Source organism: Polistes canadensis, unplaced genomic scaffold (genome assembly GCF_001313835.1).
Source record: "Polistes canadensis isolate GaletaPanama2010 unplaced genomic scaffold, ASM131383v1 scaffold_47, whole genome shotgun sequence".
NCBI classification, from domain to species: Eukaryota; Metazoa; Arthropoda; class Insecta; order Hymenoptera; family Vespidae; genus Polistes; species Polistes canadensis.
Window position 1 is genome coordinate 917,628 of NW_014569594.1, and position 23,385 is coordinate 941,012.

At 28.5% G+C, this 23,385-nt stretch overlaps 4 protein-coding genes across 4 annotated transcripts; 3 read left to right on the forward strand and 1 right to left on the reverse strand.

Annotated features, from left to right (window-relative positions):
* Positions 1–1,206: 1,206 nt before the first annotated feature.
* On the forward strand, positions 1,207–6,881 carry LOC106785269 (probable ATP-dependent RNA helicase kurz). The gene is made up of 17 exons (XM_014745571.1): positions 1,207–1,735; positions 1,825–2,004; positions 2,083–2,370; positions 2,429–2,849; positions 2,935–3,170; positions 3,246–3,597; positions 3,707–3,938; positions 4,019–4,208; positions 4,281–4,513; positions 4,607–4,830; positions 4,896–5,141; positions 5,251–5,440; positions 5,510–5,647; positions 5,712–5,915; positions 6,028–6,246; positions 6,325–6,422; positions 6,498–6,881. Exons 1-17 carry the CDS (start codon positions 1,661–1,663, stop codon positions 6,572–6,574), a joined length of 3,603 nt encoding a protein of 1,200 aa, XP_014601057.1. The 5' UTR covers positions 1,207–1,660; the 3' UTR covers positions 6,575–6,881.
* On the reverse strand, positions 6,668–8,320 carry LOC106785271 (thioredoxin-related transmembrane protein 2 homolog). The gene is made up of 5 exons (XM_014745572.1): positions 7,916–8,320; positions 7,649–7,829; positions 7,379–7,565; positions 7,112–7,307; positions 6,668–6,993 (listed from the first exon to the last, which is right to left on the reverse strand). The coding sequence occupies exons 1-5, from the start codon at positions 8,057–8,059 to the stop codon at positions 6,895–6,897; spliced, it is 807 nt and encodes a 268-aa protein (XP_014601058.1). The 5' UTR covers positions 8,060–8,320; the 3' UTR covers positions 6,668–6,894.
* Positions 8,321–8,785: 465 nt separating this feature from the next.
* LOC106785243 (protein Red-like) lies at positions 8,786–13,790 on the forward strand. The gene is made up of 8 exons (XM_014745525.1): positions 8,786–9,150; positions 9,233–9,389; positions 9,499–9,724; positions 9,841–10,151; positions 10,251–10,423; positions 11,487–11,617; positions 11,726–12,238; positions 12,328–13,790. Exons 1-8 carry the CDS (start codon positions 9,018–9,020, stop codon positions 13,387–13,389), a joined length of 2,706 nt encoding a protein of 901 aa, XP_014601011.1. The 5' UTR covers positions 8,786–9,017; the 3' UTR covers positions 13,390–13,790.
* A 1,164-nt stretch (positions 13,791–14,954) lies between these two features.
* LOC106785278 (mitochondrial 10-formyltetrahydrofolate dehydrogenase) lies at positions 14,955–21,281 on the forward strand. Its single transcript, XM_014745590.1, has 8 exons — positions 14,955–15,156; positions 15,924–15,982; positions 16,409–16,550; positions 16,711–16,945; positions 17,482–18,158; positions 18,330–18,744; positions 18,826–19,484; positions 19,566–21,281. Exons 3-8 carry the CDS (start codon positions 16,415–16,417, stop codon positions 20,141–20,143), a joined length of 2,700 nt encoding a protein of 899 aa, XP_014601076.1. The 5' UTR covers positions 14,955–15,156; positions 15,924–15,982; positions 16,409–16,414; the 3' UTR covers positions 20,144–21,281.
* The last annotated feature ends 2,104 nt before the right edge of the window (positions 21,282–23,385 follow it).

Genomic DNA, 23,385 nt, shown 5'->3' on the forward strand with positions numbered 1-23,385 from the left:
ACTTATACATTTGTAAAATAGAACGATACACAACAGCCTCTCCATTTCGTCTCCTCATATAGAAAATATCTATTTCTTGAAGTGTAATTTTTCTTGATTTGCTACATCGCATGGTAATTCAATAGGATTATACTTCGATTACATTATATCTTAAAGAGGTCAAAAATACTACCATGAGGCTTAATAAGTGATGTTTAACGTAATGTAACATCGATTTGGATGCGGAACTAAATACGCAGGCGTTGCATCATATAGAAAGTTGTAATTATAAAAGACGAAACTATAAATTATTTTTCAATGATATAGAAAATCTTTTCCATTTCATTTTTCTTCAATTAAAATGTCGAGACAAAAAAATCTTTATGGTTAGAAGCGACATTGATCTAAAACAAATCACACGGATAACAAATTTCAAAATCAAGTTTTCTTCGATATTCTGCATTTTTCCAATCTTCCGTCATTAAAAATTATATTTATTTAATACTGTTTATTTATATAATTAATTGAAAGATAATTAGTTTTTTATTATTTAAAGAGTGATACAATGGTTTTTACAAGTTTTTTCATTTAATTTATAGATCTCTAAATTTAATTTATAGATCGTAATGCCGTACTTTTTAAATGTATGCATAATGCAATAATGCATTTCGATCGACTATCGATATTTGGAATACAATCTAGTATCGAATTATTCACCGTAGGAACGTAGATAAGGAACCTTAATAGCAGAAAAAAATGCATAAGTGCTCTTAATTGCACACTATTTGATCAATCAAAATCCATAATTGCACACCTTATCAATTAATTATTTAATTAGTTAGTAATAATTGAAAACACAAAAACGTTTTTTCTCATTTCTAAGCAAAGCAATGAAGTTTTCTATTGTTTTTTGTTTTCAATTAGATGCTGTAAACAAAATATCTATATTAAATTTTTAAATGTTGTTTATTTTTAAATGCATATAGAATTTAATTACACATTCAGTTTGTATAACTATTTTTTATTAAAAGTTACTAGGAAATAGGAAAGTTAAAAATATATTGAAATTCTAGTAACATGACTAAGCCGATATCGGTAATATTAGTGCACTACCTTTATCTTACCGACCGAGATCCGATGGTAACTTACTATAGGATTACGACAGCATAGAAAACCTACGGCAGTAAGAAACTAATATGTGCAACCTATGGGGCACTAACATATCATTGTTTATCCATAATTGTTTGCCTTAATTCACACATAGCTGTCATGTCATATCATTATCCACGAGGGCGGCGGTGATGTTCTTAAATTTAGATTTAAGTACGTGTGATTTCATAAATAAACAAATGAAATTAATAGGTCTCTTTGATGTTTTTGTTTTAATTACTGTTTCTAAAAACCGGACTAAGCGACTAGACGCGCTCTCTAGTGGCAATAGAAATCATCCTTTCATTTTGAATATTGTAGCCACATTTATAACACAGCGATCGTCCTCCTTGTATACAGGTTTCATGATTCTTTGGTATAACACACCGTACAATATTATAACACGTGGATAATAAAACGATTCAATGTTTACATTGATTTTATATTGTTGTTTATGTTAAATAATTACTCGTTCAGTCATTAATATAATAATTATTCAAAGTGGTTAAAATTAGAATTGAATATTAAAAAAATGGGGAAAAAAAGGTACAATTGGAAAGCACGAAATGTATCTGAAATTGAGATAGATAATACTGAAATCAAAAAGGTATTTTTATTTATAATTAGAAGAATAATTTTCTTCATTACTTTTTTCTTCTTTAACAATATTACAAATATTTTCAATTTTGTTCACAGATATCTTTAGATATACAACATAGAGAAGATAATTATGATGAATGTAATGCTCTGGTATTACCAAATCAAAAAAGGAATACTAAAAATAAGGAAAAGAAAATACCAGTAATGCGTATATTATCTAAAAAACGTAGAAAGCAATTAGAAAAAATAGTAGAAAAGAAACAAAAAAAATTACAAGTGAGTTAGAAAGAATAAATTAAAATCTTATCGTTAAACACGTTCTAATTCTACATACACTTTGTGCGTTTTAAACAGAGATCAACGTTACTAGAAAAATTAGCTGAAGTACAAGCCCCGGAAGAAGAATTAAAGAAATATGTTTCCTTGACTGCAGTTCAAACAAAAGGATTGAAACGTCACTTTAGAGAATTAAACGCACCTACTGTAGAAACTTTAATTAATCCAATCGATGATGAGTGTGCTATAAATAATACAGAATCTAAATTAAACACGATTAAAGGTGCAAAAAGAAAAAGATTGTCTATACTTAACAACATAGAACAGAAGTTCTCTAACTCAGATCCGAACATTATTGGATTTGATGTAAGTTATAAATGTGGTATGAATATGAATAAATATAGTAAAGTATAATTTATTTTAGAAATCTAGCGAAAGCGAATCCGAGTGCAGTGATAATGAATGTGAAAACGACAATGACCTAGAATGTAAACAAGAGAAAAATGAAATTGATATTACGAATGAAACGAATCTTATAAAAAGAGAAGAGGAAAAAGAAGAAAGGAACAAATCGGAAGAAAAAAATATTAATTTGGAAGAAATCAAATCCATTGAAAATGAACATGAAAAGACTTTACCAGATGCACAATTAAAAGTAAAAGTATCCCAAAATACTATAGCTAAAAGCAACGTAACTAAAACACCAGCAGTTTTTGTTACATTAAATAGAAAAGAAGAAATTCAAGCAGCTAGATTAAAATTACCGGTTGTAGCAGATGAACAAGTTATCGTAGAAACTATTAATGAAAATTCAGTAGTGTTAATTACTGGAGAAACGGGTAGTGGTATGTATATAAAACTATTAATAAATATTATAATTGGAATAAACAATTATTGTATGTGAATATTAATTCAAACAATTGATTATAGGTAAAACAACACAGGTGCCACAATTTCTGTATGAAGCAGGTTATGCAAGAAATAAATTAATTGGTATAACAGAACCCAGGAGAGTAGCAGCAATGTCTATGAGTAAACGAGTAGCAGAAGAAATGAATCTTACTGAAAAGGAAGTTTCGTATCTTATACGTTTTGAAGGAAACGTTACACCAGAAACAAAAATTAAATTTATGACAGATGGAGTATTATTAAAAGAAATACAAAATGTATGTAATGCCACATATTTAATTATGTTATAACAAATTAAAATATAATAAGTATATACATTTTTTTTTTTATAGGATTTTCTATTGACGAAGTACTCAGTAATAATTTTGGACGAAGCACATGAACGAAGTGTTTATACTGATATATTAATAGGATTATTGTCTCGTATTGTGCCACTGCGTAATAAAAGGAAAGATCCACTGAAGCTTATCATTATGTCAGCAACATTATGCGTTGAAGAATTTGTTGAAAATTCGAAATTATTTAAAGTTAAACCCCCAGTTATTACAGTGGAGTCGAGACAATTTCCTGTAACAATACATTTTAATAGAAGAACTAACGATGATTATGTCAATGATGCACTAAAAAAAGCAATAAAAATTCATACACATTTACCGGAAGGAGGCATTCTTATATTTTTAACAGGTATTTTCATATTTGATATATAAGTTAAAAATATATATTTTCTTAATATTTCAATAATATATTTTAAATATTTTCATATATATAACAATATATTATTTAAAAAATATAGGCCAGCAAGAAGTGAATTTAGTTGTACGTAAGTTACGTAAAGCATTTCCATTTAAAAAAGATCAAATTAATATGTTAGAAACACAAAAAGTTGAAAAAAACGAAGATACAAATAAAAGTGATCATGATGAAGAAAATTCAGAGGATGACTTTGATGACAAGGAAGCAATAAAACGAGATAAGCAAAAACATAAAAAGCAATCTCTTAATTTACCGCGTATTGATCTAGATAAGTATGTACACATAAACTTTTATTTTTACATATTTAAAAAATGTTAAAAAGTTATAAAAATTCTTTGAAATAATTTTATAGCTATTCGATACTGCCTATGGACGATACGCATGAAGATATTGTTGATATCGAAGATGGAGATGAGGAAAGTAATTTAGATGAAGGTGAAAGCGAAGATGATGATGCTGTTCTCTTAAAAGGATTATCAAATGCACAACCATTGTGGGTTCTACCACTTTATTCTCTACTCCCTAGTTATAAACAAGCCAGGGTACATATAAACTTTTAGTAATTATGCAATATTATTCGAATAGTTAGATTAAACAAGAAATGTTTTATACAGGTTTTTGAAAAACCTCCAGAAAACTGTCGTTTGTGTGTAGTATCAACGAACGTGGCAGAAACTTCATTGACAATACCGAATATAAAATATGTCATTGATTGTGGTCGATGCAAAATGAGAATGTATGATAAAGTTACTGGCGTGAGTACGTATCATATCTGTTATACGAGTAAAGCTGCTGCAAATCAGCGTGCAGGTAGATCTGGCAGAACGGCACCTGGTCATTGTTACAGGTAACACGATGATATTTATTCTGGTTTATTAACGATGTATAACACTTGACACATTTATGAATATACCTTTTTTATTATCATTTCTTTTTTTAGATTGTATTCTTCTGCAGTTTTCAATGACCAATTTCCAAAATTTAGTGTGTCTGAGATTCAAAGAAAACCAGTTGATGATTTAGTTTTACAAATGAAAGTTATGAATATTAATAAAGTCGTTAATTTTCCATTTCCAACTGCACCAGATCCTTTACAATTAAAAACTGCTGAAACACGTCTTCTAACTCTAGGTGCTCTAGAACGATCTTCTCTATACCAAGAAGGTAAAAAGATCATGATATTGCTTGTTATGTTCATTTTCATTAACCACATTATCATCATATTTTAGATACATTTAATGCAAAAGTAACTCCACTTGGACGCAGCATAGCAGCATTTCCAGTTGCTCCACGATATGGAAAAATGTTAGCATTGTCACATCAACATAATCTATTGCAATATACAATTTGTATGGTCGCAGCTCTTTCTGTTCAAGAAGTTTTAATAGAAAGTCTTAACATGGAGGGTAAATTAAAAAATAAGTGGTTGCAAACACGACGTATTTGGGCTAAAATTGGCAATAGTTTACTTCTTGGTATGTATATTATCAAATAATCTTGTATCTAACAAATTAATAGCAATATACATGTTTGTCCTTTAATATATTTATTTTAATATAATATATGTTATTTAATTGTGTAAAGGCGATCCAATGGTTTTGATAAAAGCAATTGGAGCAGCTGAATATGCAGGGTCTAAAGGAAAGCTTATATCTTTTTGCGAAGAAAATGGTTTGCGTCATAAAGCAATTGTAGAAATTAAAAAGCTCCGACAGCAATTGACTAATGAGATAAACCTAAATGTGCCAAACATAAATCTTATTATTGATCCAAGGTAAATACTATTTGAAAGCCAAATGTAACTGAGGCAAGTATTTTCTATAATTTTGTTCGTTTGATACAGCATGTCTCCTCCTACGGATATACAAGCAAAATTGCTACGTCAAATACTTCTTGCTGGTATGGCAGATCAAGTCGCACGGAAAGTATCTTCAGAAGAGGTTGAAGATCAAGATAAAGCAAAATGGAAATATGCTTATAAGTAAGTATAACAAAAATTATGTTTTTTATTGTACTATACTAATATAATACATTTTCATTTTCAGAACTGCAGAAATGGAAGATCCTGTATTTATGCATTCATCGTGTGTTCTTCGAAAGACAAGTCCAGAATGGGTTATTTATCAAGAAATATACGAAACTAATAAATTATATATGCGTGGTGTAACTGCGATAGAACCAGAATGGCTACCAAAGTTTGCTCCAACCTTATGTACATTAAGTGAACCTCTAATGGAACCTTCCCCAAGGTCAGTATTATATTCTCCTGACGTTATTTTTAATAGTTATGTGTATCAAAGACTTCTATAATTTGTAATAAGTGACTGATAATTTATTTACTAAAATACGGTTTTAATTTAGATATGACATTGACTCTGGAAAAGTTCTGTGTCACATAACAGGTACATTTGGTCGAGCTGGTTGGCAATTACCAATGATGGAAATAGAACATCCGATGAATGTAGAAGGAGTAAAATGGTTTGCAAAGTTTTTTTTAAATGGTGAAGTGTGTTCAAAATTAAAAAAATTTGTACCTTCATTGTTATCTACGCCAGCCAGCGTAAATAAATCCTGGGCTAAGTATGTTTTTGCATATTGTCTTGAAAATGTTACAATTCATTAATATCATAAATTATTAAATGAAAAATTGTCTTTTAGATTATTACCACGTACAGAAGCAATAACAAAAGCTTTAATATCAGAAGGAATTATGTCAAAATGTAAATTAATAGATGTTTGGGATAAAGATAAAACTTGTAAGTATATATATGCCTTAGCAGTATTGATTATTCAAATTTAATTTTCATATATTAATTATATTTTTTCTCTAGTCCTTTTGTCTGCTTATCAGAAGTGGTTACCAGAATCAACACATTCGGAAATATCTTTATTATGGCCACCAATATAATTTATATTGTCTATTTGTAAATATGTAAATATGTGACATATGAGTATGTATAAGTATTATTAAAAAGCAATCGATAATTGATATTTGCATTCAAAGAAAATTTATATATAACAGATTAACACTAAAAATATAACAGTAAACTTGACTGTTACCAAAATTTCTTATAAAGATAATGGATCTAATGGAAGTATTTACAGAGCTTTGAAATTTATTTTGAGCTAAGCTTTGGTTTATAAAGATTATATTGAATGATTTTCTACATAGTAGAAACCATTTCTAATAAAGTTTACTATCTAATACTATTAAATATTTAAATAGTATTACTCAGTCTTTATTGCTTTCTTTTCTTTTCTTTTAGTATGATTCTTCTTACATTCTCTATAGACATTGTTAAGATCAAATGCTGCTTTTACGTTATCCTAAAAAAGTAATATTCTTATTATAATAAAATAGAAACAAGATTATGATAATGTAAAAGCATGCATTGTATTACTATACTTTTATAGATTATTAGGAATTAATTTAATTAATATATACCATAGAAAAAAGAAATTTGACGAGTTTGCCCTTATGATCAGCATGTGGTCTTCTTTCTATTTCCTTTCCATCTTTAAATAATATCACAGTAGGCAACTGTTTGCTGGTACTAGCATCACTAATATGATATTTAACACCTGCATCAGGATATCTTCCTATATCTACTTTACCAAATTTCAAATTGTCCAAAGCATATCTGTATCATATGATCTTGTTTTTAATATATTTATATATATAAAAATATTTGTATAATAAGATTATACTCACTCTGCTGAAAGTTCGGAAAAAATTGGAGCAAAGTTAACGCAAGCTGGATTCCATGCAGTATAGAATGCTACAACCCAAACTATTTTAGTATCTCGCATTAACTCTTCTTGCAACCCACTTGCACCACGTAAATAAATAATATTTTCTGGTCCTTGATATGTAGGTTCGGGCAATATTAAACCACATACTGTAAATACACTTATATTATGATATGTTTCTTAATCCAGCAAGAAAACGAGGGATTTCTTATATTTGTTCATCGATACATACGGATAAAAATAATTGCAAATAAAATTCCCATGCGTATGTCAGCATAAAACCATAAAACCAAATTGGCAACCTTAGTGTAAACAAAACTGGATGATAAATAATTGATCATAGTTACGCTTCCAGTTTTTCGTGTCCTAATCATTATTACTATCATGAGGAAAAACAGAATTTCTGTTTCTTTCTGAAAATATGTGTGGAATGAAGAAATATATGATATATTATAATTATAATTTTCTTATTATTAATAAAAAATTAATTATTACTTACTCCATCAAGTTCACATTCTGATTGTGGAAATATATAATGACAAATGAAAGGAAGTCTTTTAGTAAAGATATAAGAGACACTAAGAATAATATTAATTAAATAATATGGACGTAAAAGTAACTTTAAATCCTTCTTAAAAGACATTGTTATGACGGAAGAATGAAAATAAAATAACAGTAATACAAATTTTAGGTTATAATTGTAAAAAGTAGCATTCGATTATTAATAACTTTGAGTTAACGTATTTTGTAATTATAATCAATTATAATGATGATGCATAAATTTATCTATTATCAATTAACTTTAACTTCACAAATTAGGCACATATCTTTATAGATTATTATCATCACAGTTTCTGTTAAATGGTCAGAAAGTATATGAGAGTTATATCGAGATTTTTGACCTATTTGTTCAATATCGATTGTAAAATTATCAACAATGATCTTCTTATCTTTTGAAAAATCAAACTAATGAAAATGTTATCAGGATTAAAAATAAATATTGAAATTATTCGTTAACATTTTATATATCTCATTTATTTTCATAAAATATTTATTATCGATCAATATATGATAAGCCAATTTAAAAAACGCGCCTATTTTTTTATTTTAATTGTATCATTAAACTTTATTTTATTATTATTGTCATCTTATTTAATAGCTATTTTATATGTAATATAACACTATTGATAGAAAGTATTGAAATAAATACACACATTATAGGATTAAAGTATTATTAGATAACAGATAGAGAAAATGATGGAAATCTGTTTTATTTGAATTTATATTTATTTGTACTATTGCGTATATTTTTTGATATATAAGATTATATCTATAATATAGTAATAATATTATTGCAACATACGTATATACATGCAATTGCAGAGATAGTCTCAGAAAGTTATTTACTAGTTATTAATTGATTGCTGAGGTCATTGACAGCTATAAGCTATCATTTGTTACTTCAATACTAATATTATAACATAATATCAGTATTATACTTGAAATTTTTAATACCATCATTTTTTTAATGGTCAAAGATCAAGTACTATAAAAGATGACTGCAGAGTGATTGAGTTTAGTCTGTAATCAATAATTTGAAGATGTATTCTATCAAGCATATTACTCCAATTTTCATCCTTGTATTTTTATTTTTTTCATATATATTAGCGGATGACAGTAAAGGAATTCCTTTGGTAGTTATAACTTGGGATTATAAAGAAGCTACGCAGAAAGGTATATTTTTGAATAATTTAATTAAAAATGAATAGAATCTATTTATATATATAACTAATAAATTAATTATTTTCTTTTTAAGCATGGGATGTTTTAAATAATGAAGGAAAAAGTGCTATAGATGCTATTGAAGCTAGTTGTTCTTTATGCGAAGAAATGCAATGTCGTAAGACTGTGGGTTATGGCGGTAGTCCAGATGAGTCAGGAGAAACAACATTGGATGCTATGATCATGGATGGGTATAATTATTAATATATATTTCTTTATTATTTAATTTATATTTTATTTTCTATATATATATATATATATATATTTTTTTTTTGACTTGCTCTATATTGATGCTAATAGGGTAAAAATGGATGTGGGTGGAATTGGAGGATTAAGAAATGTTAAAGGTGCTATATCTGTTGCTCGTAAAGTGTTAGAGCATACAGAACATTCATTGCTCGGTGGAAGTCTAGCTACAAATTTCGCTATACAAATGGGATTTAAATCAGAATCTTTAGAAACTGCAGAATCTAAAGATATGTGGAAAAAATGGAAAGATAATCAATGTCAACCGAATTTTTGGAAGGTATCTTACTTTTTACATTATACCAGTAATCACAGATTTGGAAAATATCTTATTCATTAAACGTAATATTTTGTAACAAAGGTCTATTTTTAAGTCATTTATACAATTTTGTTTAGAATGTTGTACCAAATCCAAAAACTACTTGTGGTCCTTACAAACGAATTAATATTATGGATACATTTATGGAACAAGAAAATCATCAAGAAGTATCATATTCAAATGAAGAAAATCATGATACGATAGGAGTCATAGCAATAGATAAAAATGGACATATAGCTGCTGGAACTTCCACCAATGGTGCAAGACACAAAATTCCTGGTCGCATTGGGGACTCTCCCATACCAGGTGCAGGTGCATATGCTGATCAACAAGTTGGTGCAGCTTCTGGTACCGGTGATGGAGATATTATGATGCGGTTTTTACCCAGGTATTATACGAATTGTACATTGAATCATTAATAAAATGCAATGATAAGTTGTCTAATGTGTTATTGTATTTTTATAATTTTTGTTTTTATTTTTAATAGTTTTCTCGCAGTAGAAGAAATGCGCCGTGGTGCCACACCAACAGAAGCAGCTAAAACGGCTATAAGTAGAATAGCAGAGCATTATCCTAACTTTACTGGTGGAGTTATTGCATTAAATAAAGATGGACAATTTGGAGCAGCATGTAATGGCATCCCTTTTTTTCCATTCTATGTTAGCAATCTTGAATTTGGAGAACCGAAATTATTAACTGTACCTTGTATAAAAGAAACATATTGCGTTAGTGGTACTGATAATAATGTTTGTTAATGTCTTTTTAATGATATATGAAGTTTTCTGCTAAAGTTATAAACAAAAATATTTGTAATAGTTAAACATTAAAATATATCAAATTTCGAGGAGTTCATTTTCATTCGTTTAAATTATTTTTTACTGCCAAATAAAAGCATTGAGAATAGACTATGATAATTCATACAACAGATAATTAACTTTCCACAGCTATTTCGATTTTATTAGAAAAAAAAAGTAAAGAAATTAATAAAATAATAAAATTATATTATTTATAGTAGCAAATTTTGATTGAATTCTACTTCTTTTTAAACAATCGTACCATTTTATCCGATGACGAGATTGGTAGAAGATGCGCGTGTCTGCTCGTTGTAGCGTTCTGATTGGTGATTATGTTATTGTGTAATTTTCGCTCAAATAAAAAATATTTGATTGTAGGATTTGATGATTTTTCATTTAAAATTTTGTTACGAAAAGCATTGTTATACATAAAATCTTGCAATATAATTCAGGATAAAAATACTCTCTTTTCACATATCAAATACTTTTTACTATATAGAAATGTAAAGAAAAACCAAAATAAAAGGGAAACTTATTATACGATGTTCTATATCAATTGAATCTATTAATAATTACAGTATTTCTACTAAAATATTGTTTACTAATAAAAAATAAATTTACTACAGTAAAAAAGCTTATCTTTTATGTAATTTGTCGTATTATATATAGTATACATTAAATTGATAATTTGGAGCCTATGTACAAGGAGGACGATCGCTGTGTTGTAAATGTGGCTTCAATATTCACAATGAAAGGATGATTTTTATTGCCACTAGAGAGCGCGTCTAGTCGCTTATTCCAGTTTATAGAAACAGTAATTAAAACAAAAACATCAAAGAGATCTATTAATTTCATTTGTTTATTTATAAAATCATACGTACTTCAATCTAAATTTAAGAACATCACCGCCGTCCTCGTGGATAATTATCGTACTCTACATTCACTCATTTTCAACAACACAAATTCGACGCAAACGCCTGTCTCGATCGTCCTCCTTGTACATAGCTTCGTTGTTATATCGAATATTATTTGTATTAATATAAATTTTGAAATTTTTATCGATATCCAAAGGTAATATAATATAAAGAAATAATAATATTAATAAATTATACAATAAAAGATGTTATATATATATATGATATTAATATATCAAACTTAAAATTTTAGGTTACAAACAAATATACTAAAAATGCCAGAAACCATGGAGGAAGATATGAATATGTCAGTTCGTTTAACGAATGACGATTTTCGAAAATTATTGATGACACCAAGAGCAGCTGCTCCTTCAGCTACACCAGCATCAGTTCCAGGCACAGCTCGAGATGCTAGTGCTAAGACGGCGCAAACACCTATTGTTACCGGAGGTAGTAGAGCAGAGTTACGTAGAAAAAAAAAGAGCTTTTATGCTAAACTTAAGAAACAAGAAGAAGATAAAATGGCAGAGTTGGCTGAAAAATATAGAGACAGAGCAAGAGAGCGTAGAGATGGAACTAATCAAGATTATCAAGCAGAAGATCCTATGAATAGTGCTAGCGCATATCGTGCTGTTGCTCCTGATTTAAAATCAGGCATGGATGCAGCAGAACGTAGAAGACAAATGATTCAACAATCTAAATTCTTAGGTGGTGATATGGAACATACTCATTTAGTAAAAGGATTAGATTATGCCCTTTTACAAAAGGTAATTATAATTAACTATGAATTAATGAATTTATCATGGATGATTATATTTTCATTGTGAAATAAAAATAATTATTTATTTGTCAATAGGTACGTAGTGAGATAGAAGCTAAAGAACACGAACAAGAACAGGAAATGGAAAAGTTAGTAAAACCAAAAGAAAAAATAAAAGAGAAGAAAGAACCAGAGAAAAAGGAAGACGAAATGCAATTTAAAACTAAAATTGGTCGCAATATTTATAAAACTATATTGACCATGAAGTCGAAACAAATAGAAAGGAATGAACTTTTTACACCGGGACGAATGGCATATGTTATAGAATTGGATGATGAAAATGCTGATGTAGACATTCCGACAACATTAATTAGAAGTAAAGCGGATGTTCCTACTGTGGAGAATACGCCAACATTGACGACCAATGATATAGTGATAAATAAGTTGGCACAAATTTTATCATACCTAAGACAAGGTAACCGACATGGAAAGAAAGGCAAGAAAAATAAGGATGGTCGTTCCAGAGCTGATGATACAAATGATATGGACCTTCCACCAAGACCTCAGGATGAAAGTATATATGGGGATATTGGTGATTATGTTCCTGCTATTGGAAGAAAAGATAGCATACAGCATCGAGATAAAAAGAAAGGTTCATACTTTGATAAGCCAGAGAATAATATAGATACAGATGATAAAGCAAATACTCCACAATTGCCAAGTACTTTACCTCAAATTATTGAAACTAATGTACCCAAGAAGGGAGCGCTTCTTAATAAATTGGCTGCTGAACCTGAAGGTTATGCAGAGTGTTATCCAGGTTTGGACGAAATGCAGGATGCTATAGATGACTCCGACGATGAAGTGGATTATACAAAAATGGATTTAGGCAATAAAAAAGGTCCTATTGGTAGATGGGATTTTGATACACCAGAAGAATATAGCGAATATATGAATAATAAAGAAGCACTACCAAAAGCAGCTTTCCAATATGGGGTAAAAATGGCAGACGGCAGAAGAACTAGAAAATATAATAAAGAAAAGAATGAAAAAGCAGAATTGGATCGTGAATGGCAGAAAATTCAAAATATTATGAATAAAAGAAAACCAGCTACTAATTTGGAAGGAGGCTCGGAATTTAAAATACCGAGATATTAAATATTCTTTAATGATTATAAACTTTTTATAATGCAAAGATAGTGTAGATATTGTGATTGAATATTCATCATGTATAATTTAACAGAAATGAAAAATAAAAACAGAATCGAAAAAAAACAAACAAAAAATTGTGGAGCCGGCGTTCAAGTGACAGACTGAAACCCGCATTAACGCGGGACTGGTGCTTAGTAATATAATTTAAAAAAAGAATCTAAATTTACAAAAAAAAATCTAAATTTAAATAAAAATAGGGTTTCGTTAGAATTATTGTATCATATTAAATTAAAAATGTTCATCCCTAGAACCTGGAGAAAGAAATTAAGCCAGAAATACATTTTTTCACACATTTACAATACCAAATATTATTTGAATTGTATATATAATAAAGTACGTGTATTTAAATTATCGTAAAAAAAAATATATATATCTACAATATATATATGTATTAATTATCGCTCCAAATTAATTATTTAATTGTACAATATTTATACAAATTATATTAAACATAAGTAGAATATCTTTAATGTGTATATATATATATATATATATTAATACTTTTAAATATGAATAAAATTATGTTTCCTTGTATTTTATAGTAAAAAATAAACATAAATAAATATCTTTAATAATCTGAAGTATTTATATTTAGAATTACCTTATAAATAACCCGAAAAAAATGAGGGGAAATATCTTTCTCTAACAAGTTGTAAAAATAATCAAATTATGAAATGAGATTTAAAAAACTTTTGACCTTAAACTGTTAGACGTACACTTTGCAAACAACTTACAATTTGTTGATTTATGTCCAATAGATACTAAGAAATCTTTTTAAGAAACTAGAATATTCCAGTTTCAGTTGATAATACTTGAACTAATAACGACAAAAGTTTTATGAAGAATAATTCATTAAAAAAATTAAAAGAAATCATAGATAAGTTCATGTATCATTTAAATGACTAGATATATCAAACATTAGACATAAATCTCAGTAGTATTTAAAAAAATAATCAACGTCACACGTTAAGTAAAAATATAAAGTATTTATCTCGAAACTATTTTATTTCAAAATTTCATTTAATAAGAAATTTGTGATTGATAAAAATTTGTCGATCAAATAAAAAATAAATATTTCAAAGAAATCCAATCAAACGTAAAATGAACGTTTCGTATAAAAGTTGCGTACAATTTTGCAAATCCTTTAATTTTTGTAATCGTATTAACACACGCGCTTTTGCTTATTATTATTTATAAATTTGTTTATTTCATTACAGATATTTTCCCTTTGTCTTTCATGTTATCTTAAAGATTAATTTCGTAAGCGTATAAAGACGTAGATCAACATGTTAATACAATTAATATATCATTCTCTGTTATATCAATCGATACATCTTTAATGGCTTTCTTACTAATAAGTAAAAATGCCATGTAAAACGGTGTCTCTTTTGATAAAGTATATTGTGTCATTTAAAGGGGAAATCAAGAAGGAATACATGCAGTTCTTGACCCTCCCGGAGAGCGATATCGATGGCTTATATAAACCTTGTTCGTTTTTCCATTTGAATCAGTTTAACGTTGCAACGAATGAGAGCTTGATCTCTTACGTGGGTACGAGTGTAAAACGAATTTTAAGTAGTTTCAACGATCAATTTATTTCATTTAGATTTATCAATTATTTGTAATTAAATGTAAATCAATATTTTTGTATAAGAGATCGGTCCAATGATAACTTTTGCAAATCTTCGCTTTTGGCGTACATTTGTAAATACCGTAAGTAGATTTTTTAATCTTATTTTGTATATAATTGTGTTGTTAAATTGACATTTTATTTGACGAAATGAGTGATTAAGTGAAATTTGTTTATTATGATGACTTTGGATGTGAAATTTTTGATTTGAATAACTGACTGATAATATTAAACGGAAAATATAAAATTTTCACGATTAAACTCCAATTATTACAATTAATTATGACAATTCTACACTTCAAATTTATCGCAAATTGTTTATTTAATACAACTTTAAATATTTGTGCTACTTTATTTTTAGAAACAACTGTTCTATGAATTTTTATCATATACTAAGACAAAAGATAAAATCAACGTTACGATTAAAAGAAAGTTTTGAAGAAGAGGTCCATTTAGTATGAATTCGCTAAAAATTCTAATCATATTTTTAAAATTTAATCGCCGCAATTGATAACAATAGCCAAAAAGTGTGATTTAAAAAAAAAAAAATAGATAGATTATTTTTAATTAATATTATATAGAACGTTCTGAGATCAATCGATTATTGTTATCATAATCGATTGATAATATTATACGTGATTATAATTGCCCCTGATTTCACTATATTTATTTTTATTTATTTTGTAGATATCCAACTAATTACTAATATGTACATGTGTAAATATATATATTTTTAAAAAGTTATAAATGTGTAATGCTATTGCAAATAATAATATAATAAGCTTTCCTCCTTAATTAATTAATTAATTAATTAATAAAAAAAAAACAAATGTACCATTACTTTTTGCAGCTTGCATAAACGTACTATCAAAACATCTCTCAATCTTATACCGCGCTGTAGATAAATAGGTATGTATTTTGGTTTAAGGTATTAAAAAAATACAAAGAAATGGATAACATTCGCACGCTTGATTTTTATTACGAAACTAACAAAGAATGCATAATCGAGCATGATTGAAATAATCGTATCATTTAATCGATATATTTATTTTAATTGACTTGTACAAAAGAGACAAATATAAAAGTATTTAATGAGTAAGCCTTACTCAAATGCTAATTGAAATCTAAGATAACAATATGTAATAGGTGAGCATGTCATTTAAATCTTATTGTTAGATCAATTGCTTCTAATTTAACTGTCGTCAAATTTAACCATTGTAATCGTATCATTGCATGTAATATAAAAATATATAAACGTTTCATTTAAAACAATCGATATCTTCGACAAAGAAATTCTATTATCGTTTAAATGTAAACAATTGTTTGCGAATATAGGCGACGATGGCACAACTTAAGGTAGCGATTATCGGTCAGAGTCCGTTCGCAGCTGAAGTTTACAAATTGTTACGACAAAATGGTCATCAAATTACTGGAGTTTTTACTATACCTGACAAAGGAAATCGAGAGGATCCATTGGGTATAATATAAGATTTGTTCTAATTATTTTTCAATCTTATAAATACAATTTACCTGCATTCTGTGATACACAAAATGACCATGCAGAATTATCAGTTTATAAGGAAAAATGTATTTTTTAACTTTTCTATTTTCTTCTTTTTTTTTTTTTATAATTATAGCCATCGCAGCAAAGGTTGATAATACGCCTGTTTTTAAAATTAAATCCTGGAGAAATAAGGGTGTGCCCCTACAAGAAGTACTCAATACATATAAAAGTATCGACGTTGATCTAAACGTACTACCCTTTTGCAGTCAATTCATACCGATGGAAGTCATCAATCATCCTCGTCATCGTAGCATATGTTATCATCCGTCATTATTACCTAGACATCGAGGAGCGAGTGCTATCAATTGGTAAGAGTACAATATTTTTCTTCTAACTTTTTAAACAAGATAATTTTTCGATAAGATATAATAATTATGTAAGAAACAATATTTAATTTGATCTGCTAATTTTTTGATGCATTGAAATAGATAAAGATAATGCACGATTAATCTTTTACTCTATTTATTTGTTACAATAAGTTATCGCATATTTTTTTTTTGTTTTAATTAAATCTATAAACAATTCTAAAAAAAGTGCTCTTTTAAATTTATAAATTCTTTACATTGAATAAAAGATCGAAGTTTAAAGTAGAGAATTTATATAGTATAGTAGAACCGGTTTGGTTCAGATTGTGGCGAAATCGTTTCTTTCTCTTTACTACTTTCTCGTGTATATGTGGGCTGGCTTAATGTTAGATAATTATATCAGAGGCATACATTTTTATTAACTGATTGCGTTCAATGACTTATTCCATGAGGCTTGATATTTCAAATGAATAAACAAAAAATACGATAACGTCGATAATTCATAATAGAATATAATATAATTATCAATGTTTTAATAGGACTTTGATAGAAGGCGATGAGAGAGCAGGATTCTCAGTATTTTGGGCTGACGATGGTCTCGACACGGGACCGATATTACTTCAGAAATCATATAAAATAGAAACAAACGATACTTTGGATACTTTGTATAATAATTATTTGTATCCTGATGGTATCAAAGCTATGGTTGAAGCCGTTGATCTAGTAGCGAAAGGTACTGCCCCTGTTATACCGCAAACAGAAGAAGGTGCAACTTATGATCCCCTGTTAAATAAAAAAGAACTTCAAAAGATTGATTGGTCGAAACCCGCTAAGAAAATTCACAATTTTATTCGTGGCCTTGATAGTACACCAGGTGCATGGACTTTTATTAACAACGAAGAAGTACGTTTATATGGTTCTACTTTATGGAATGGAACTTTACCCAAAGTTGAAAGCGAAATCGACGTTGATGATCGAATAGGAAGAATTCACGATGGTGGTCTCTTGATCGAAACAGTCGACGGTAATTTCGTTAACGTCGAAAGGATCAAAATTGGTACTAGAACCATTCACGCTAGTAAATATGGTCAAAGTGAAGAGAACAATATGGTGGAATTGACGGAGGAAGAATTAAAGAGTAAAGATGTTTTAAGACGAATTTGGAAAGGCATACTCAACATGGACATCGAAGATGATACGGATTTTTTCGTTTCTGGTAGTTTATCGTTGTTTCTTTTTTTTTCTTTTTCTTTTCTTTTTTATTTCAGTATGAAGTAATACTATAGATTAGATAATCGAAATTTATTGATGTATTTTACCGGAAATTTTGATAGAACTTATGAACTTGATAATATAATCGATACATTAATAATTTGTTTCTGTCTAGGCGGCAAGAGTATGGACGTCGTTAGATTAGTCGAAGAAGTCAAAGATAATTTAGGAGTGACTTTGCAAAATATCCACGTCTTCATGGCCCCCGTTTTCATGCAATTCTTAGGAACTGTTATTTTGACGACACGCGGTAATGCAGCAGCTAAAGATATTAAATACGATGCCGTAGAAATACGAGTAAACAACATGGATTTGAAGTTCCCAAAACAACTTTTCATAAACGGAGAATTTGTTAATGGACAGGGTAAACCGATCGATACGATTAATCCACACGACGAAAGCGTTATTTGCAGCGTAGAGAGTGCATCGGTGGAAGACATTGATCGTGCTGTGAAAGCTGCAAAAAAAGCTTTCGAGGAAGGCGAATGGAGTAAAATTAGTGCTAGGGAACGTGGAGAATTATTGTTTAAGTTAGTGTTCATCGAGTTATCGAAATTATTGTTAAATATTTCTATAAGAAGTTTATTTTTAACGAATACGATTTTCTTTAGATTGGCTGATCTGATGGATAAACATAAAGAAGAATTGGCAACCATAGAAACGTTAGATTCTGGTGCAGTATACACATTAGCCTTAAAGACACACGTTGGCATGTCCATAGAAACGTGGAAATATTTTGCTGGTTGGTGCGATAAGATACAGGGCTCAACTATACCAATATCTCATGCCAGACCGAATAGAAATTTGACATTTACGCGAAAGGAACCGATAGGGGTTTGTGGTTTAGTAACGCCATGGAATTATCCTTTGATGATGCTCTCGTGGAAAATGGCAGCTTGCTTGGCAGCCGGTAACACGGTTGTGATGAAACCAGCTCAAGCTTCGCCATTGACAGCGTTAAAATTTGCTGAACTTAGTGCACAAGCTGGTATTCCTCCTGGTGTTATAAACATTGTTCCGGGTAATGGTTCTGTAACTGGTAACGCTATAGTCAATCATCCGCTTATCAGAAAGCTTGGTTTTACTGGCTCCACGGAAATTGGTAAAACGATTATGAGATCTTGTGCCGAAAGTAATTTGAAGAAGGTCTCGTTAGAACTTGGTGGTAAAAGTCCTTTAGTCATATTCGAGGATGCTGATCTTCAACAGGCAGTGAAAATAGGAATGAGCAGTGTATTTTTTAACAAGGGTGAAAATTGTATTGCCGCAGGTACGTATAAAAAAGTTATGAAATGATATACTTTGTGTTCAAATTGCCATTTAATTAATTTCTTTTTATTTTATTATATAGGCCGAATTTTTATTGAAGAAACTATTCACGATGAGTTTGTTAAAAGAATAATCGAAGAAACGAAAAAAATATCGATAGGTAATCCTTTGGATCGAAGTACGACTCATGGGCCACAAAATCATAAAAATCATCTCAACAAGCTTCTAGAATACGTTAAATATGGGATCGATGAAGGTGCTACGTTGGTTTATGGTGGTAAACGTATAAATCGTCCGGGATGGTATTTCGAACCGACGATTTTTATCAATGTTGAAGATCATATGTATATAGCCAAGGAAGAATCCTTTGGTCCTGTTATGGTGATTTCTAAATTTAGTTCTAAAAATATGGACGATGTAATAAGAAGGGCTAATAATACAGAATATGGTTTGGCATCTGGAGTACTAACTAAAGATATTGCTAAAGCATTGAAATTTGCTGAAAAAATTGAGGCTGGTACTGTATTCATAAATACTTACAATAAAACAGACGTAGCAGCACCTTTCGGTGGTTTCAAAATGTCAGGATTTGGCAAAGATCTTGGGCAAGAAGCACTCAACGAATATCTCAAAACAAAAACCGTAACGATCGAGTATTAGGTTTACCACGTAATAAATAATGTTATAAGTCTCGAATGTTTTATACGATCCTTGTATTTTTCTTTTAACTTCATAGAATCATATTATTTTAAATTCATAACTACATATTTTTTATCATATTAATTTATGATATAAAATAGTTGTCTAAATATTTTCTTCTTATTCCCGTTCATTAGGTTGTATCTTAACATTTTGAATGAAAATTACGTGCGAACTTGTTCACAGACATGTGTGATATATAAACATATACATCAGATACTTTGACCATCGTGCAGCTTCTTTCAAAATCCCAGATGCTATTAACGTCGTTTTTTATTGGAAGATAAGCTCTATTTTTGTTAATATGTCATGCATTATATCTTTTCAAGTCGAATTTTCTTTTAATAAAAGTAGAATACCGGGGATGAATGAATTGAATGCAATATCTTTTATAGATCGCAACTTAAATTTTAACAATTTTCGACTATCCCCTGGTATATGTAAATACATAAAAGTTATTAAAAAACATTATAAAGTAATTAATTTCTGTATATTAAATACATAGAAGGAACCAAGGAAAGGAATATAAAGGAATATGCTATTTATTAGGAAGTTACAAGAAATTAATTACAATTATAATGTTTATAGTAAGCGGTCTTTGGCTGGATTTTACTTGCAATGGAATGTATAACATATAAAATATGTTAAACATTATACTGAAAGTAAAATACCATTGCCCAGGTCTAACCACGAGGAGGTAACCGCTTCTGAAGACCCGGGAAGTGCATTCTGAAGATGTCCACATCCGAATATAATTTAAAAAAATAATAAGATAATCTAATTGAGAACTTTTTTTAAGGAACATCACTCTTAATGCTCACCCTAAGAATTTCACCTATTCGCCAGTAATACGATTACATGTCCAAATCTAGCAGAAAATTGATTAAAGAACAATATAAGTAATCGGTAAATTTTATGTTTTTATTTTAGCTCAGTAAAAAAATTAAGTTTAATTAAATCATCTAAAGAAACGTAAAATAAAAATATATTAAAATTATTTCTATTTAAAGTACGTTAATATGTATGTAATGTTTAAACCAGTAAATATGTATTTAAAACATCTGAAATATAAAGAGAGTGCATTAGAATATTTAAATAATTGTTAATTAATCGATAGAAATGTCTATTGTTGTTAAAAAACTCGAAATATATGTTGAAAGCTCCGTCCTCTTCGAAGTCTCCTGTTAGACTGAGTCATTGTCCTCTAGGAAATTACTTTTATTGAAAGTTGTTTATATGACTTTTCGAACGTTGCGCATGTGTATAAAGTGAATAATTCATCTAATCAATAAAATTTAAGATTATAACGTTCTCATTTTAGTATTCTTTTAATTTTTATGAAATTGTTTAAACTAATGTACATTTTTTGTTACGTTCCTATGCAGTGATGACTTCGGAGGGGGAAATTTTCCTCGAAAAGAATATCACATCGAAATTAATTAATATTTAAAGTATGAAAATGTGTATATGTAATGCTTATACAGAGTACATATATGTTTAAACAAGCTGAAATTTATAGAGAATGGATTAGATTATTAAAATAATTGTTAATTAATCGATAGAAATGTATATTGTAATCTAAAAATATTCATATACCTTCTTTTGTACTTTATTTTTCGAAATCTTCTGTTAGACTGAGACGTTGTTATATAAAAAGGTTTGTTTTATTAAATGTTGTTTACGTGGCTTTCCGAAAGTTTCTTATGTATGTAACGAAAAAATTAATTGTAATAAATAAAAATTGAAATTATAAAGTTCTGATTTTAGCATTATTTCAATTTTTATGTAATTGTTTAAACCAATGTACACATTTGTTTTAACGTTCCTATGTAGTAGTGCCTTCGGAGGGGGAAATTTTTATCGAAAAGAATATCACATCGAAATTATTTTATATTTAAAGTATGTTAATGAGAGTATTGAATGCTTATACTAGTACATATATGTTTAAATAATCTGAAATATAAAGAGAGTGCATTAGAATATTTAAATAATTGTTAATTAATCGACAGAAGTATCTATTGTTGTTAAAAAACACGGAATATATGTTAGGAGCACCGTCCTCTTCGAAGTATCCTGCTAGACTGAGTCATTGTCCTCTGGGAAATTACTTTTATTGAAAGTTATTTATATGACTTTTCGAACGTTGCGCATATGTATAAAGTGAATAATCCACCTAATCAATAAAATTTTAAATTATAACAGTCTCATTTTAGTATTCTTTTAATTTTTATGAAATTGTTTAAATTAATGTACATTTTTTGTTACGTTCCTGTGCACTGGTGGCTGCGGTGGGGGAAATTTTGATCGAAAAGAGTATCACATCGAAATTTATTAATATTTAAAGTATGTTAATGAGTATATGTAATGCTTATGCAAGTACATATATGTTTAAACAATCTAAAATATAAAAAGAGAGTGTATTAAAATATTAAAATAAGTGTTAATTATTCGATAGAAATATATATTGTAATCTAAAAATATTGATATACCTTCTTTTGTACTTTCCTTTTCGAAATCTTCTGTTAGACTGATACATTGTCATATAAAAAAGTTTTTTTTATTAAATGTTGTTTACATGGTTTTCCAAAAGTGGCGCATGTGTGCATCGTGAGTATTATTTGTAATATAGAGAAGTGTAAATTATAACGTGCTGATTTTAGCTATATTTCAATTTTTATGTAATTATTTTAATACTTCTGCGCATTGATGTCTTTCGAGGGAAAAATTTATCTGTAAAATAAATAGAATTTATTAGTGCATTTAAATTATTGTTAATTAATCGATAGAAGTTTCTATTGTGTTTTCTAAAAGCTGGGAGAATATGACCTAGCTCTTCAAAATCTACCGTTGAACTGGGTTATGGTCATCTTTTTAAGTTCTTCTGTTAAATGATGATTTACCTTATTTATTATTACTTTATAATGTTTTTAATATCTTTTATATATTTCCAAATACCAAATGAAAAATTAAAAAGTGATTGTATAATTTTAGAGGTAGATATGTTATGTTAATCATCTTATTAGACTCGTCTTTACTTTTAGATGCACTCGATGCATATACATAAATATACTTATTGTATATCTAAATTTTCTAGCAATCTAATACATTTAATATATAGATTTTAATATGCATACACATTTCTAATATGCTTACAAAAAATTCCAGATAACATTTAATAATTATTTTCTAAAATAATTTCAATC

What these genes read in the sequence shown, in the direction of transcription:
- LOC106785269 (XM_014745571.1), top strand. Translation starts at nt 1,661, where the DNA reads ATGGGGAAAAAAAGGTACAATTGGAAAGCACGAAATGTATCTGAAATT. An exon ending in TACTGGAGAAACGGGTAGTG is followed by an intron (nt 2,850 to 2,934) that starts GTATGTATATAA and finishes AATTGATTATAG; the next exon opens with GTAAAACAACACAGGTGCCA. An exon ending in GCACCTGGTCATTGTTACAG is followed by an intron (nt 4,514 to 4,606) that starts GTAACACGATGA and finishes TTCTTTTTTTAG; the next exon opens with ATTGTATTCTTCTGCAGTTT.
- LOC106785271 (XM_014745572.1), bottom strand. Translation starts at nt 8,059, where the DNA reads ATGTCTTTTAAGAAGGATTTAAAGTTACTTTTACGTCCATATTATTTA. An exon ending in ATTTGCAATTATTTTTATCC is followed by an intron (nt 7,566 to 7,648) that starts GTATGTATCGAT and finishes GTGTATTTACAG; the next exon opens with TATGTGGTTTAATATTGCCC. An exon ending in TTTTCCGAACTTTCAGCAGA is followed by an intron (nt 7,308 to 7,378) that starts GTGAGTATAATC and finishes CATATGATACAG; the next exon opens with ATATGCTTTGGACAATTTGA.
- LOC106785243 (XM_014745525.1), top strand. Translation starts at nt 9,018, where the DNA reads ATGTATTCTATCAAGCATATTACTCCAATTTTCATCCTTGTATTTTTA. An exon ending in TAAAGAAGCTACGCAGAAAG is followed by an intron (nt 9,151 to 9,232) that starts GTATATTTTTGA and finishes TTTCTTTTTAAG; the next exon opens with CATGGGATGTTTTAAATAAT. An exon ending in ATGATGCGGTTTTTACCCAG is followed by an intron (nt 10,152 to 10,250) that starts GTATTATACGAA and finishes TATTTTTAATAG; the next exon opens with TTTTCTCGCAGTAGAAGAAA.
- LOC106785278 (XM_014745590.1), top strand. Translation starts at nt 16,415, where the DNA reads ATGGCACAACTTAAGGTAGCGATTATCGGTCAGAGTCCGTTCGCAGCT. An exon ending in AAATCGAGAGGATCCATTGG is followed by an intron (nt 16,551 to 16,710) that starts GTATAATATAAG and finishes TTATAATTATAG; the next exon opens with CCATCGCAGCAAAGGTTGAT. An exon ending in TACGGATTTTTTCGTTTCTG is followed by an intron (nt 18,159 to 18,329) that starts GTAGTTTATCGT and finishes GTTTCTGTCTAG; the next exon opens with GCGGCAAGAGTATGGACGTC.